At 37.5% G+C, this 12,658-nt stretch overlaps 1 protein-coding gene and 1 long non-coding RNA gene across 2 annotated transcripts; one reads left to right on the forward strand and one right to left on the reverse strand.

Moving 5' to 3' along the window:
• Nucleotides 1-4,637: 4,637 nt before the first annotated feature.
• On the reverse strand, nt 4,638-6,636 carry LOC122066192. Its single transcript, XM_042630019.1, has 4 exons — nt 6,436-6,636; nt 5,543-5,925; nt 5,351-5,467; nt 4,638-4,952 (listed from the first exon to the last, which is right to left on the reverse strand). The coding sequence occupies exons 2-4, from the start codon at nt 5,897-5,899 to the stop codon at nt 4,875-4,877; spliced, it is 552 nt and encodes a 183-aa protein (XP_042485953.1). The 5' UTR covers nt 5,900-5,925; nt 6,436-6,636; the 3' UTR covers nt 4,638-4,874.
• Nucleotides 6,637-9,878: 3,242 nt separating this feature from the next.
• Nucleotides 9,879-11,479, forward strand: LOC122066190. Its single transcript, XR_006136274.1, has 2 exons — nt 9,879-10,501; nt 10,943-11,479. It is a non-coding gene; the product is annotated as an uncharacterized LOC122066190 (long non-coding RNA).
• Nucleotides 11,480-12,658: the final 1,179 nt, after the last annotated feature.

Consider the following 12,658-nt stretch of genomic DNA (forward strand, 5'->3'; position numbering starts at 1 on the left):
TACATATTAAAGAGATAAAAAAAAAAATAGCCACAAAATTATAGTCACATAATTATGGATAGATTTATTGTATAAAAACGGTATCTTTTAATCAACTTTTATCGACTTTACAAAGTTTTTATGCAATAGAATCCTTCCTTATATATACCACAGAGAGAACAAAAAATCAACTACAATATCCCACGATTTCTCAATTTTCTGTTCACTTACAACAATAGTTCAGAATATTTCAAATTCCTATTTCTTTTTCTATTACAGTAGCACAAAAGTTCTCAACTTCAACTTCTTTTTCTCTTGGATCACTGGCACTGCATTTCTCAATTTCAGATACTCCACATCTACAATGTAGTATAATTCATTTAATCTGCAAGATAGAGCTCAGGTGGAGAAGTTATTGCACTATGTTATGGAAAAATCTCCAGAGGATGCGGAAAGCAAGCATGTTTTCACGTACACCGCTTTGACTTGATCAGAGATTAATTTTTTCTTAATCAGTCTCCATGGTTTGTAATATTATGGTTTATTAGTATTATTGTTATATCCTATGAAAGAATTATTTGTGAAATTGATGTCATTCTCAAAACCTCCGTAGAGGAAGACGAGACATATGTTTTTTATGTTTCATGTTCTCATCTTCTTTCTATTATGGGAATTGCACTATTTAGTCTATGGATTTTCTTCTTTGTATTCAGAATAATTAGGTTTAATTTTGTTTTTAAAAAATACAAACTTTGAAAAATCAGCTCACCAAGCTTTTCAGAACTTATTTCAAATGGATTGACCCATTAATCTTGTCTTAAGAAAATGTTTAATTAGGAGACTACCACAACGTGCATTTGCACGTGTATTTTTACTAGTCTATATATATATTTTTTTATATAGAAAATATCTGACAATGATATGATTACGTCTTTAATATGATCACTCTGTAAGCAAAAGTTATAATATCATTTACACAATGAATTTATCAAAAGAGAACCTCAACTGAAATAAACACCACATAATAATTATGATTGGAGCTCGATGCTATTAAAAAAAGAGTGTGGATTAAGTTCTTGTACGAGCTAATCTACACAAATGGAATCTACCACAGAGTTGGTTGTTGGGTAAATTCCATCTATACAGATCAATCCGTACAAAAATGGCTCTCATACCAAGACTTGATACGCTTCGTTAGAAAAAAACCTTCAAATAGAGGATGAGCATCACCTGCCCTAAACCACGCAGTGCTCTCAGATTCTAAGAATATTGTTTCATCGTGTTAGGACCATCACAAACACCCCCCCCCCCCCATGGGAGACTTGGTGGCACCTAATTCAGATTTCGTTGGTGATAAATCACTTCACATGTATTGTCTTCAATTCTGTGCATACAAGAGCTACTTGTGAAAGTATCCTATAAAGATCACCAGAAATCAAGTCATCATTAGAAAATAGAAGTCCCCAGCACATTAGTCAACCTCTAAAGTGGCAACAAATCAAGTCATCATTAGAAAATCAAAAAAATCTGAATAATTCTATGATGAAAAACTGGATTGGATCATTAGGATCTTACCTCAGTGTTGAGATTTCATTTGCTACCCAGTTTCATTTATATGGCATTTTGAGTTTCGGATTTTTTTTTTTTTAATATAATACGTGGTCTTTTGAAAAAAAAACGCATTTTTTACCGTATAAATCAATAAATATGTAAAAAGACATTTTTTGCATCAAACATATGGATTCATGTATAATAAAGTGGTCGTTTGGGCCTTGCTCTGCCCTCATTTGTGTATGTGGAGACATTCCTTTCCGAACGACCTTTTAAGCATTGTAGCTTCTTTTTTGCCCAATGTGGTTAATGAATTCCCTCCTTGAGGATCTTTGGCGCAAAAAAAAAAAATGATAGGGTTATAAAATGGGAAGACCAAAAAAGAGGAAACCAAGTCTACTGTTATCCCGATAAGGTTCTAGGAAGTGTGGATACTGGGGCTGGGGTTGCTCATAAGGATGGGTTTGATTGGATCACTAGGGTGGGGGAAGTGGGGTAGGGGTGAGTCCGGAATCCATATTAGCCTCTCATAAGAGGAGCAAGAGGACTCTTCTAGTATGCTATTTACCTCACTAATGTATGTGGAAAAAAAAAATGGATAATTTACAGTGCCACACCCTAGAGAATACCACAATTAGAGAAAAACAATCCCTGTATAATACCAAATTACGCTTGCACCTCTGTATTCAGTCGCTATTACGATTTGAGTTTGGGTTATCAATGCCAAACTTTTACCCTTAATTTCAGCCTTATCCCTCCAACCAACCCGCCTCCTCTCTCCTTTTTTTCTTCATTTTTTTTTTTTAAATGGTAATACTCTCTTCTTCTTTCCTTTTGTCATTGATTTCTTCTCTACTTTTGTTTTTTAATGAATCCCATCAAAGTCTTATGGTTTTTTTATTATTTTCAATCTTTTATTTTTTTACCATTCAATCCCAATTCTTTCTCTCTCTCTCTCTCTCTCTCTCTCTCTCTCTCTCTCTCTCTCTCTCTCTCTCTCTCCATTTTTTATCTTTCTTTATTTAACCCTCATTGCCTTCCAGTCATTGAGGCAATATTCCAGTATTCCTGTTAATCATCTGTAGCAGGTTCCTGAGTTGGCTGGGAAGGTTTGCGGAGATGCAACCTCCAAAAAATGCTTCAAGTGACCTTCATGCCCTCAAGAACGGTTTAAGGCTTTATTTGTAATTTTCATGATGATTGTACATGGAAAGTGAAAGGACATCTTAATCAACACCGTAGTAGAAATCAATACTATAAGAGATGAGGCCCATGAGGGTAAAGAAGAGAGGTTACAACTCACCTAAGGTGCTGAACAGATTTATCCGTCATTTAATAGTTATCTCAAAAAATGTTTTTCAAATTTTTTTAATGTCCAATCTATAGTTAAGATTAACTATATTAACTATTGCGACATATTAGGGCTTTGATGGTGTCATTTTCTACAACAACAACTCTGCCTTATCCCAACTGAATAGGGTCAACTACATGGATCCTTGCCCTCCAATTAGCTCTATTCGAGGTCATACTTGATACAAAGCCTAAGCCTGGAGAAACGCAACCCTAAAACAATGCAGAAGATAATGGAAAATCAAAAACAATAAATGCACACAGATTTACGAGGTTCAGCAAAATTGCCTATGTCCTCGGTGAGATGAGATCATGCTTCACTATCAATGGAGAATAAAGTTCCAACGCTCGTTCTCACACCACTCAATATTGCTTGCATTACAGAGAAAGAAACCCTCGCTATCAATATATAGCGAAAAATCCTAATCCAAAAAGTACAAAACTACCCTCAAATAAAAAAATTCAAGCAGGGGATGCGCTCCCCTACACCCCCACTATGCAAGGGGGCCTCCTGCCCCCTTGCAACCCCCACGGCCCGCTACCCGGCTAGCAGGACAGCCTTCCTGCCTGTCGAGGTGACTGCATCTGTACTCCTTGGATTAAACTGCGACGGAGTACAAGACATCGTACTCCAACAAAGCCATGCGTGTTTTTCCTCACCACTTCTCCTAAGGCCATTTTAGGTCCACCCTTAGCTTTTTTAGATCCTTCAATCTAAATAAAATCACTCCTCTATACTGAAGTGTCCAAAGGCCTCCATTGAACATTGCCATGCAACCTCACACAATTTTCTCGTAGTTTATCATGTATCGGAGCTACTCCTAACCCAGTTCTAATATGATCATTCCTTACTTTATCCTTCCTAGTTTTACCACTCATCTATCTCAACATCCTTATCTCCACGACATTGAATTTATCTAAATGATGCTTCTTAACTATCCAACATTATGCACCATAATCGTAGGCGGCCTTATGGCTATCGTATATAGTGTCACTTTTCATACCCACGAATCCATCATGTGATATTGTTTATGTGGAGGGACATAAATGTAATTGCCTATCAACCTGAGAAGTTTATATGTTTATCCAACTAAGGTTACACTAATATGAAAATAGTTTTAGTAGCCATGGAAGGTAGTCACCCTATAAGATCCCATCACTTGGCATCATGATACATATTGGTATTAGGATTTTCAGTGTTATATAATTGAGGGGAGGGAAGAGATATTGCAACAAATGGAAGAGGGAGCAGGAGAATGGGCTAACAAAAAAATTCCAAGTTTCTCTCCTTCCTCTTCAGCCACTCTCTCATCTTCTTCCTTGGAAGTGCTTTCTAGGTTTTGAGAATCCCTATCACGAAGAAGAGCTCCTCCAATGCAACCATTGTACCAGTGGCATGTCCGGTGTTCCAAGTGCTGTATTCCTTCAGAGGACCCGCACTTGTGGGTTTCAAGGTGACACGAAACCCAAATTTGGTTGGATTGTTTTGAAAGTTCTAATGTGCACGAGGATCGATCCCCGGAATTTTTGTCTTGTAACTTTTGTTGCCAACAAGCACTTACTGTGATTCTGCCCCTTAATTTGCTTCATTTGTAACAAAAAATTTATAAAATAGTCTCTATGCCCTTTGTTATTGTTTAGATCTAAAGTTTCATCAAAATAACCAGCAAAGCTCAGAGACAGCCTGATTTCATTGTGTTCATTAACGCAATGAGATTCAGGAAACAAGTCCTTGGATCTATATTTCTAAGACCAGATTAGAAGATTGAACACAGGTCTTGATCATCACATTTCAGTTCCTACAATTTTTGTTACAAGCACTAATTATAATGTTGTATCACTTGACTATCTTTTCATGAATACAATGTCAAATTACCTGAAAGAACAATACTCAAATACAATTGGATTCTTGCCTATGGAAGCTATTTCTTACAAAGGGGTCATGTGCAATAGGGATGCTTGAAGATGGCAGTCCACACACTGCAAAGTCAATTCTATAGATAACCATCTCTTTGGTCTTGCTCCTCAGCTGCCTTGTTAGCAGCTTGAACAGATTTGAACCACAGGAATGCCTGTGTTGGAAGAGCCCAAGGCAGAATCAGATGAATCTTATACTGTCTAATAAATGGAATAGCTAACAAGCACTTAAAATGGTTCAAGGGATTCCAATCCCTAATGTATACTAAACAGTAAACACAGCCTCAATTCCCTCCAGTTGGATGGTCCTAGACATGAAATTTGAACTTCTTTCAGGATTGTCCTACTTAGTTCTATTGACTACCTGAAACAAATAAGGTACTTACAAAATCATCAAATCGACAAAATTAGTCTGCTATGGTCCATTCACAAACCATGATCAGATACCTCAGATTAAACAAATAAACTCTTTATAATGACTTATTACTTGATTGGAAATCTACATTTTTCACATCCAAATTAACTATAAAAACAAAAGAAGAAGAAAACTTACAGAAGTTGGGACACCAGTGAAGGCAAAGAAGCCGAGCAGTGGAACATAGAAAATGCTGTCAGGATTCAATACGCCAAAAACAGGTTTCTGGTTCACATATTCGAAAACAGAACCTATCTGTGCTTGTGAAGTTAATAATAGTATCAATGCAAGTCATAAGATAAAGAAAAAAGGATAAGAGGATGAAATTACCGCAGCAATTGCAACGACAGCTGAAGCAAGTAAATAAACATAGAAGGGAATCTCCAAGGTCTGTTCAGACACATTTTTCTTGCTTTCATCTTGAGCCCAAGGAGGTGGCTCATCTGAATCTGGTTTAGCCCATGAGGGAATTGTCTCTTCTGACTTGCTTGATTTTGCTGATCCTTCTGTACCGGCTGATACAGTAAATTTACGAGATAAACTCCTCATTTCATGATCACCATTTATATTCCAAGTTTCTGAAATAATTAATGGACTAGGTACAGAAGGTTTCCTGTATCTTGGATTGTGATCTCTTGATCCATGGGTTAAACTTGAAGTGCATATAGACAATGAAGCAACAGCCATAACACCTCCCAATATTCTTCCTTTACCTTAATTGAAAAAGAAACTTGATTTATGGCTATGAAGTATCAAAATCTCACATTCAAAGTTTGCTATATCAGAGAAAGTGATAATTCAAATTAATCATTCAGTTAATCAATGAATATGACCATAACCCTAAATCTGCTTCGTTTTCAGTGTGCATTGAGCAGAGTACAATACAAATAATCCATGATTAAATAAGGTAATCTGAAAGCCACAGAAATTCATAATCTTTTTGAAGCCGGATTTTAAAGTCCCAAGAGATGAAATCCAGATGGGGAAAAAAATCTAGTGAAATTATGAAAAAAAAAAAAAAAAAAAAGATGAAATCTGCGAAAAAAAAATAAGAATAAGAAGCATATGAAACAGTTATCTCCATAACGAGCCCACTGCCAGTGCCAGAGAAGAAGAATAAGAAGGAGAATGGGAAGCAGCAGCAGCGACCACCATCACAGCCACTACCGGAGGAAGGGGAGGAGAAGAAAAAAGAGAGGAAAGCGGAATAGATGGAAGTGTACCTGTTACTTGCTCGTCGGAGCTTATGAGCTTCACCAAATTACAGAGACAAGGGAGATGGCGATGGAGATGAAGAGGACTCGACTTGCTGAGACGAACAGTGGATTTGGGACTTAGGCTCTTGGATGAGGAAAGAGAAAGAGACAAACGTAAGTTATATGAGGCACCCCTTGCACCCAGCCATAACGGAAACGAAATATCGGTTATCGGATTTCGAATTAGAGTGCAGATTTCTCCAAACGGATATAAATACAAATTGAATTTAGACTTTCATCTATTTATTATTTACATCACTGGAGACAAGAGGGTTAAATCGTGAGTCTAGAGGTAGTTTTAAAAACCTGTGATCAGTCTAGGGGTTCAAATCATCTGCCGTAAGCGTTGAGAGGTAGTGAGGATCTAACGGTCGGGAAGGTTCCGACATGCACTCCAGTCTCTTGAATCTTTACTTTCTCGTCCTAGAGTATTTTTATGCTGGGTCTTAGGATTGATCTCAATTGATAATTATCTGGATCGAATTGGTATCGTTTGATATCAGGTGGATCTACTCTTTTGAAAAAAATTGGTTTCTAGACCTTTTTACCCTTTGATTGTACCAGTGGATTTATGTCAAATTGGTCTAAAGAATCTAGACCGATAACAATCCGATTTAAACCCAAGGGAGTAGCACAGTTGGTCAGCAACGAACTTGGTACGAGCTGTAAACTCGGATGTCTTGAATTCAAATCCCTCTAGGCACACCTTGGGCCACTCACACGGGGTGTTTAGTGCTCTTCAATGCTTTCAGTGAAAGTTGAATGGTTCTCATTCAACTCCGGTGTGGGGTTAGTATGGGTCCGCGGGACTAGTCAAGTTAAAGGCTTGGATACCCATTGTTAGCAAAAAAAAAAAAAAAATGATATCAATCCGATTTAGGAGATTTTGGCCAATCTGATCTGATTATTAAAATCATGGTCTACAGAGGGAGAGTAGTGTTGCGATCTTATTGTTTGTGTAGAACAATGGAGAGTTGGAGAAGATAAAAATTTGAGAATACAAGAATCTAAAGGGTTGAATTTAGTACACCACTAGGGTTGATGTTGAAGTGTTAAACCTTTGGTTGATGTTGAAGTGTTAAATCTTTTCACATCGGGATTTAGGTTTTCGTATATAGATTTTATTACAAATCAGATGCTTCTTCTTTCTTTCTTTTCTTATTTTTGGAAAAATTACATCCCCTTTCCCTATAGTTTGTCGAAATTATATGTAGATCCAAGGATTTGAACGATTTATGCCCTCTATATGTTATTACTTTTGTATATTTGTATATCAAAAGACTGTATTACCCTTTTTATTAGAGTTAGTCTTAATATTAAGGGTAATTTACAGCGCCACCCCCTGAAGAATGCCAATATTAGAAGGACACCCCCTCTCTTTCACCAAATTGGACTCGGACCCCTTATCGTCAGTCACTGTTAAGTGTCGACTTAAAATGACCATTATACCCTTGCTATTGAAAAACTCATATTTTTACATTACAGTGAAGCTTTCAAATACAGAGAACCACAAATCTCCGCCATAATTTGCCGGATTTCCAACCAAGACCACCACAGACTGCAGATTCCGAACAGATTGAAGGAAAAAAAGGAGAAAAAACGCAACCTTCGATTATCTTCTCCGTCGGATCTCCATCGCCGGTATTTGGATCGATGAGGCCGGATCTGTCGGTGGCGGATATGGAGCAGAGGCGGCGGCAGGACTCCTCTCTTCCCTACCCTATTGTGATTCTTCTGAAGCCTCGGGCTCCAAAATCTTCAAGCTTCCTAAAAAAAGAACACGGCTCACAGCTGCTACCGTCCTGCTGACCTGAAGAAGAAGAAGAGCTAGAGAAGAAGAAGAGAGGATTTAAAAAACAAAAAATAAAACCTTATTGCCGGACCTGAACCGCTGTAAGCTCTGCGATTCACGTCAATGTCTGAAATCCTACATCTTCAGAACAATCCCCAAGTCCAAGCTCTAAGCTTTCTACTGTAATTCTGGTGATAAAATTGAAGAAATACGCTCGATCGAATCCCCCTCAAAACCCAATAAGGAAATATCGAAAAAAGAAAGGAAAATAAAAGGTTAATGGAATGGTTTAAGAGTATAAACTATCCCCAACGAATCCCCAAGGGTAGAGGATGATTCCTAGAGAAACCAGGAATTCTGAAATTCCTGAAATCAGAAGTTCTTTTTCTTCTCTTGGCACTGCTTCTTGTGCCCAAATACTGCATCACAAGGTCCAGGGAAGAAAACTACGTTTTTAACAAGGTTTAGGTAGTGTGAGAGCCAGTTGCATAAAAAAACATAAAAAACAGAGCATGTTATATAAACAGTGTATAAACTGATGAAGAAAATAAAAAGGACAGAAACTCAGAGAGAGTGATGCCAACAGTATGAATACCAAGTTTCAGACCTAAACAGTGAAACAGAAAAGATATGAAGCAAAACAGCAATCTGATATTAGTCCAGAATACCACTGGACTAGAAAGAAGAAGAAACAATGGGAAGTAAAGAGCAAGAACAGTAGGAAATAGAAGAGGTACGAAAGGAAGGATCACACCTGAGAATGGGAAGAGATTTGGCAAAGAACGATAGACAAAAAAGTAGCATTCGATCCAACCACCAGCTCTTCACAGCAATGTTCTTTCAATTCCAATCTATCTAATCCCATTGTGGGTTACAACCAAATATATAACGAGAAAATTTCCTAAAAAAACTCTCTAAAACTGAAAATAACATCTTCGTCCCTCGAAGTCGAACTCCACCCCCATTCGCTCAAATTGGTTTACTGAATTCTTGGAAGAAAACTTTGAGATCCGAAGGTTATTCAGATCTAGAAACCTAACGATATCCTTTCAGTTCAGTCATGGCGATCGCAGTCGGAGATACAGAGAAAGAAAACGGTGGGGAGTTTAGGAATCTGGTATCAACCTGGATTTCGCTCCGCTAACAACAGCTAATCAATCGTCTCTTTCTGTATCAAAAATTAAAAATCACTAGACTTTGGCTGTATTTATTCAGATGATCAGATCGACTTCCTTTCGTACCCTTTCCTTCTCCGTCTCTGCTTCTAATTTCTTACCAAAACGAAAATAGAAAGCTTCTAAATTCTAAATTCCGGTGGCGGATGGGATCTTCAATCGATTTTGAGAATACAACCATGAAGGGCAGTTTTGGTATTTCTCTATTTTAAGGGCAAAATGGTATTTAAGAAAATTTTGAATTGCTGATGTCAGCATTTTTTATATATTTTGTAACGATGACTGACGGCAAGGGGTCCGAGTCTAATTTGGTGAAAGAGAGGGGGTGTCCCTCTAATATTGGCATTCTTCAGGGGGTGGCGCTGTAAATTACCCTAATATTAAAGGACTATTATACCCTTTTATCAAATCAAATACCTAAAAACATAACCGTGAAGGTGGAGAGCAAACCTCTGCAAATCGCCCCTCTTCAAGCTCCATACAACACCGGCCAGAATCAGGTTCACACCGATTCACACCGACGGACGTTTTAAGTGTTCCCTAAGACATAACCATCGGAGAAGGTGGGCGAGTGTCGAACTTCATTTCCTGCCTGAGTCGTCGGTCCAAGTCCTCGCTGCTCAACGCCCCCTCTCTCTCTCTCTCTCTCTCTCTCTCTCTCTCTCTCTCTCTCTCTCTCTCTCTCTCTCTCTCTCTCTCTATTGCTTACCTAACTCAGTCTCAGAAAGGAAGACTTGAGAACCAAATTAAGCTTTCTAGAAGGTTTGGATTTGCGGAAAAACATTAAAAACGGAACAAAAAGGATCTCTGTTCATCGATTCTCATAGATTTGATGGAAGAAGGGCAGGCCGGTGGTGCTGCTGGTGGCGACAGTGGAGGTCCAGCTCCTTTCCTTCAGAAGACTTATGACATGATCGATGACTCGTCGACCGACAAAATCGTGTGATGGAGCGATAACAAGAACAACTTCGTTTTCTGGAACCCGCCCGAATTCGCTGCTCGTCTTCTCCCCACCTATTTCAAGCACAACAATTTCTCTAGCTTCATCAGGCAGCTCAACACCTATGTAAGATCACATAATTATCTTTTTTTTTTTTTTTTTTTAATTCTTTTATATTGATTTCTGTTTAGATGCCGTCGATTGCTTTTGAAATTTGTTTATCAAGGTGGGTGGTTCTGATTAATTCACTTCAATTCCAATAGAGAAGAGAATTGGGCAATTTCTTTAATCAGAGTTTTGTGTTTATGTATGATGGACTTTAGCGACCTCGATTGACATCTCTTCTTAGCCGTTTGAACTAGATCTCTTCGTTAATCGAATTCTTGTGATTGTGACTTTGCTTCATAGTTGGAGGAGGATGATGGGATCAGTTATAGATCACATGGGTGTAGGCTAAAAATTGATTTTTTGAAATTATGATTCATTGTGGGACATTGAGTTCGGGAATCAGAATGAATGATTTGAGCTGAATTGAGAATGAGTGATTTGTCTTTATTTTGTTGATAGGGATTCCGGAAGATTGACCCGGAGAAATGGGAGTCTGCGTATGAAGATTTCTTGAAGGATCAGAAGCATCTTCTTAAGAACATATACCACAGGAAGCCAATTCATAGCCACAGTCATCCTCAGGGTTTTGGAGGGAATGCAGAAAAGCGGCTCTTGAAGAAGAGATTGAGACTCTTTGGAGATTCAGACAACGCCAATCTCGGACGAAGGTTCAGATGGAAGATTTCCCTCACTTATTCTTCTAAATCTTTGGGGTTTTCCTCTATTTTTCGTTTTTAAGTGAAGGGTCTTTTGGTCTCTTCACATTCACATGAGTGTAATTTTGATATAAAAATGGTGATCTCACCAGCTAACAGTTTTAGGCTCACGGATACTAACGGATTGGATTCAAATGTAAGAATCTTTCAAACTACAGGAGAGGGAGACGTAAATCGTTCAAACCCTTGGACCCACATGTAATTTCGACAAAATACAGGGGAAAGGGTTGTAATTTTTCCTTTATTTTTTTTATGAATTTTATATTGGCTAATTCGTTAATATGTCGTTATGTTGTCTAAATAAATCTTTGAAGGAAAAAAGAAAATCCCATATCAATCATTCTAGGGGTTGATCTCGCATTGGTTACCAACAAGAAATTGGTGTGGGTTGTTATGGTTTTGGGTTCTTTCACTTTATAAATTGGTTTATGGTTGACTTCTCTCAATGTTTTTATCAATGGTAGTAGAACAAAAAAATCCACGATCCCAACCCTTGCTTAGAAATGGTGACTTGGTGCCAGAGTGGAGATGATAAGAAGGTGCTACCGTATTGTTGGCAAAAACACATTTAAAGCTGTGTTCCTTTAAACGTATTTTGCAGTTTGTTTCACATACAGGAAAAAGGGGCCAACGGCCAGTATTTCCATTTTAAACCCATTTAAAACATGTTTTCCCCCTTTTTCATTTTGTTGAAGACATTGGATTTGTTGAAAATAATGGGAACTTAACTTATCATATCTCTCTCCCAAACTTTGGTCTGATCTTTCACCATGGAGAAGCTGACCCAAAGGGCTACATTTCTCATTGTATATCACATCCAACCCAAATTCAATGCATAAATTGGAAATTAAGCTACAAACTAATGCATCTACTTAAATGTGTTTCTAACTCCCAATTTCAATTGAACATACATCACTCTAGTACTATGTTGACTGTCTTGGCAATAATGAACATCATAGGCAAGCCACATTATTCAACAAGACTCTGAACATATATATATATATATATATATCATACTATTATATAAAAGTACGTACTCCCCTTCTTTAGTATACTTTTTCAAAAAAACCAAAAATTCATTGACATCTACTCAAAAAAATTTCCAAATGACCAAAAACCACTAAAAAAAAAATCTCCAAATGACAAAAAAACCCCCTCAAAATGGAAGATGAAACAAATAATAATTATATAATTCACTATAATTATTATTAATAATAATAAACTCACTATAATTCTCTCTCTCTCTAAACGTGGAGGAGAAAGGGAGAGAGTATAGAGGAAATAGAGAGAATTATGGAGAATGGGGAGGGAATGAACAATTATGGATATATTAAAAAGATAAATATGGAGAGAGATGTACTTATAAAAAAAAAAAACCCCACTCATCCTCTCACTGTCTTTGGTATGTAATTCATAATAATAATTCTCTCTCTCTCTCTCTCTCTCTCTCTATGCAGAA

This window comes from Macadamia integrifolia, unplaced genomic scaffold (assembly GCF_013358625.1).
Source record: "Macadamia integrifolia cultivar HAES 741 unplaced genomic scaffold, SCU_Mint_v3 scaffold2286, whole genome shotgun sequence".
Taxonomy (NCBI): domain Eukaryota; kingdom Viridiplantae; phylum Streptophyta; class Magnoliopsida; order Proteales; family Proteaceae; genus Macadamia; species Macadamia integrifolia.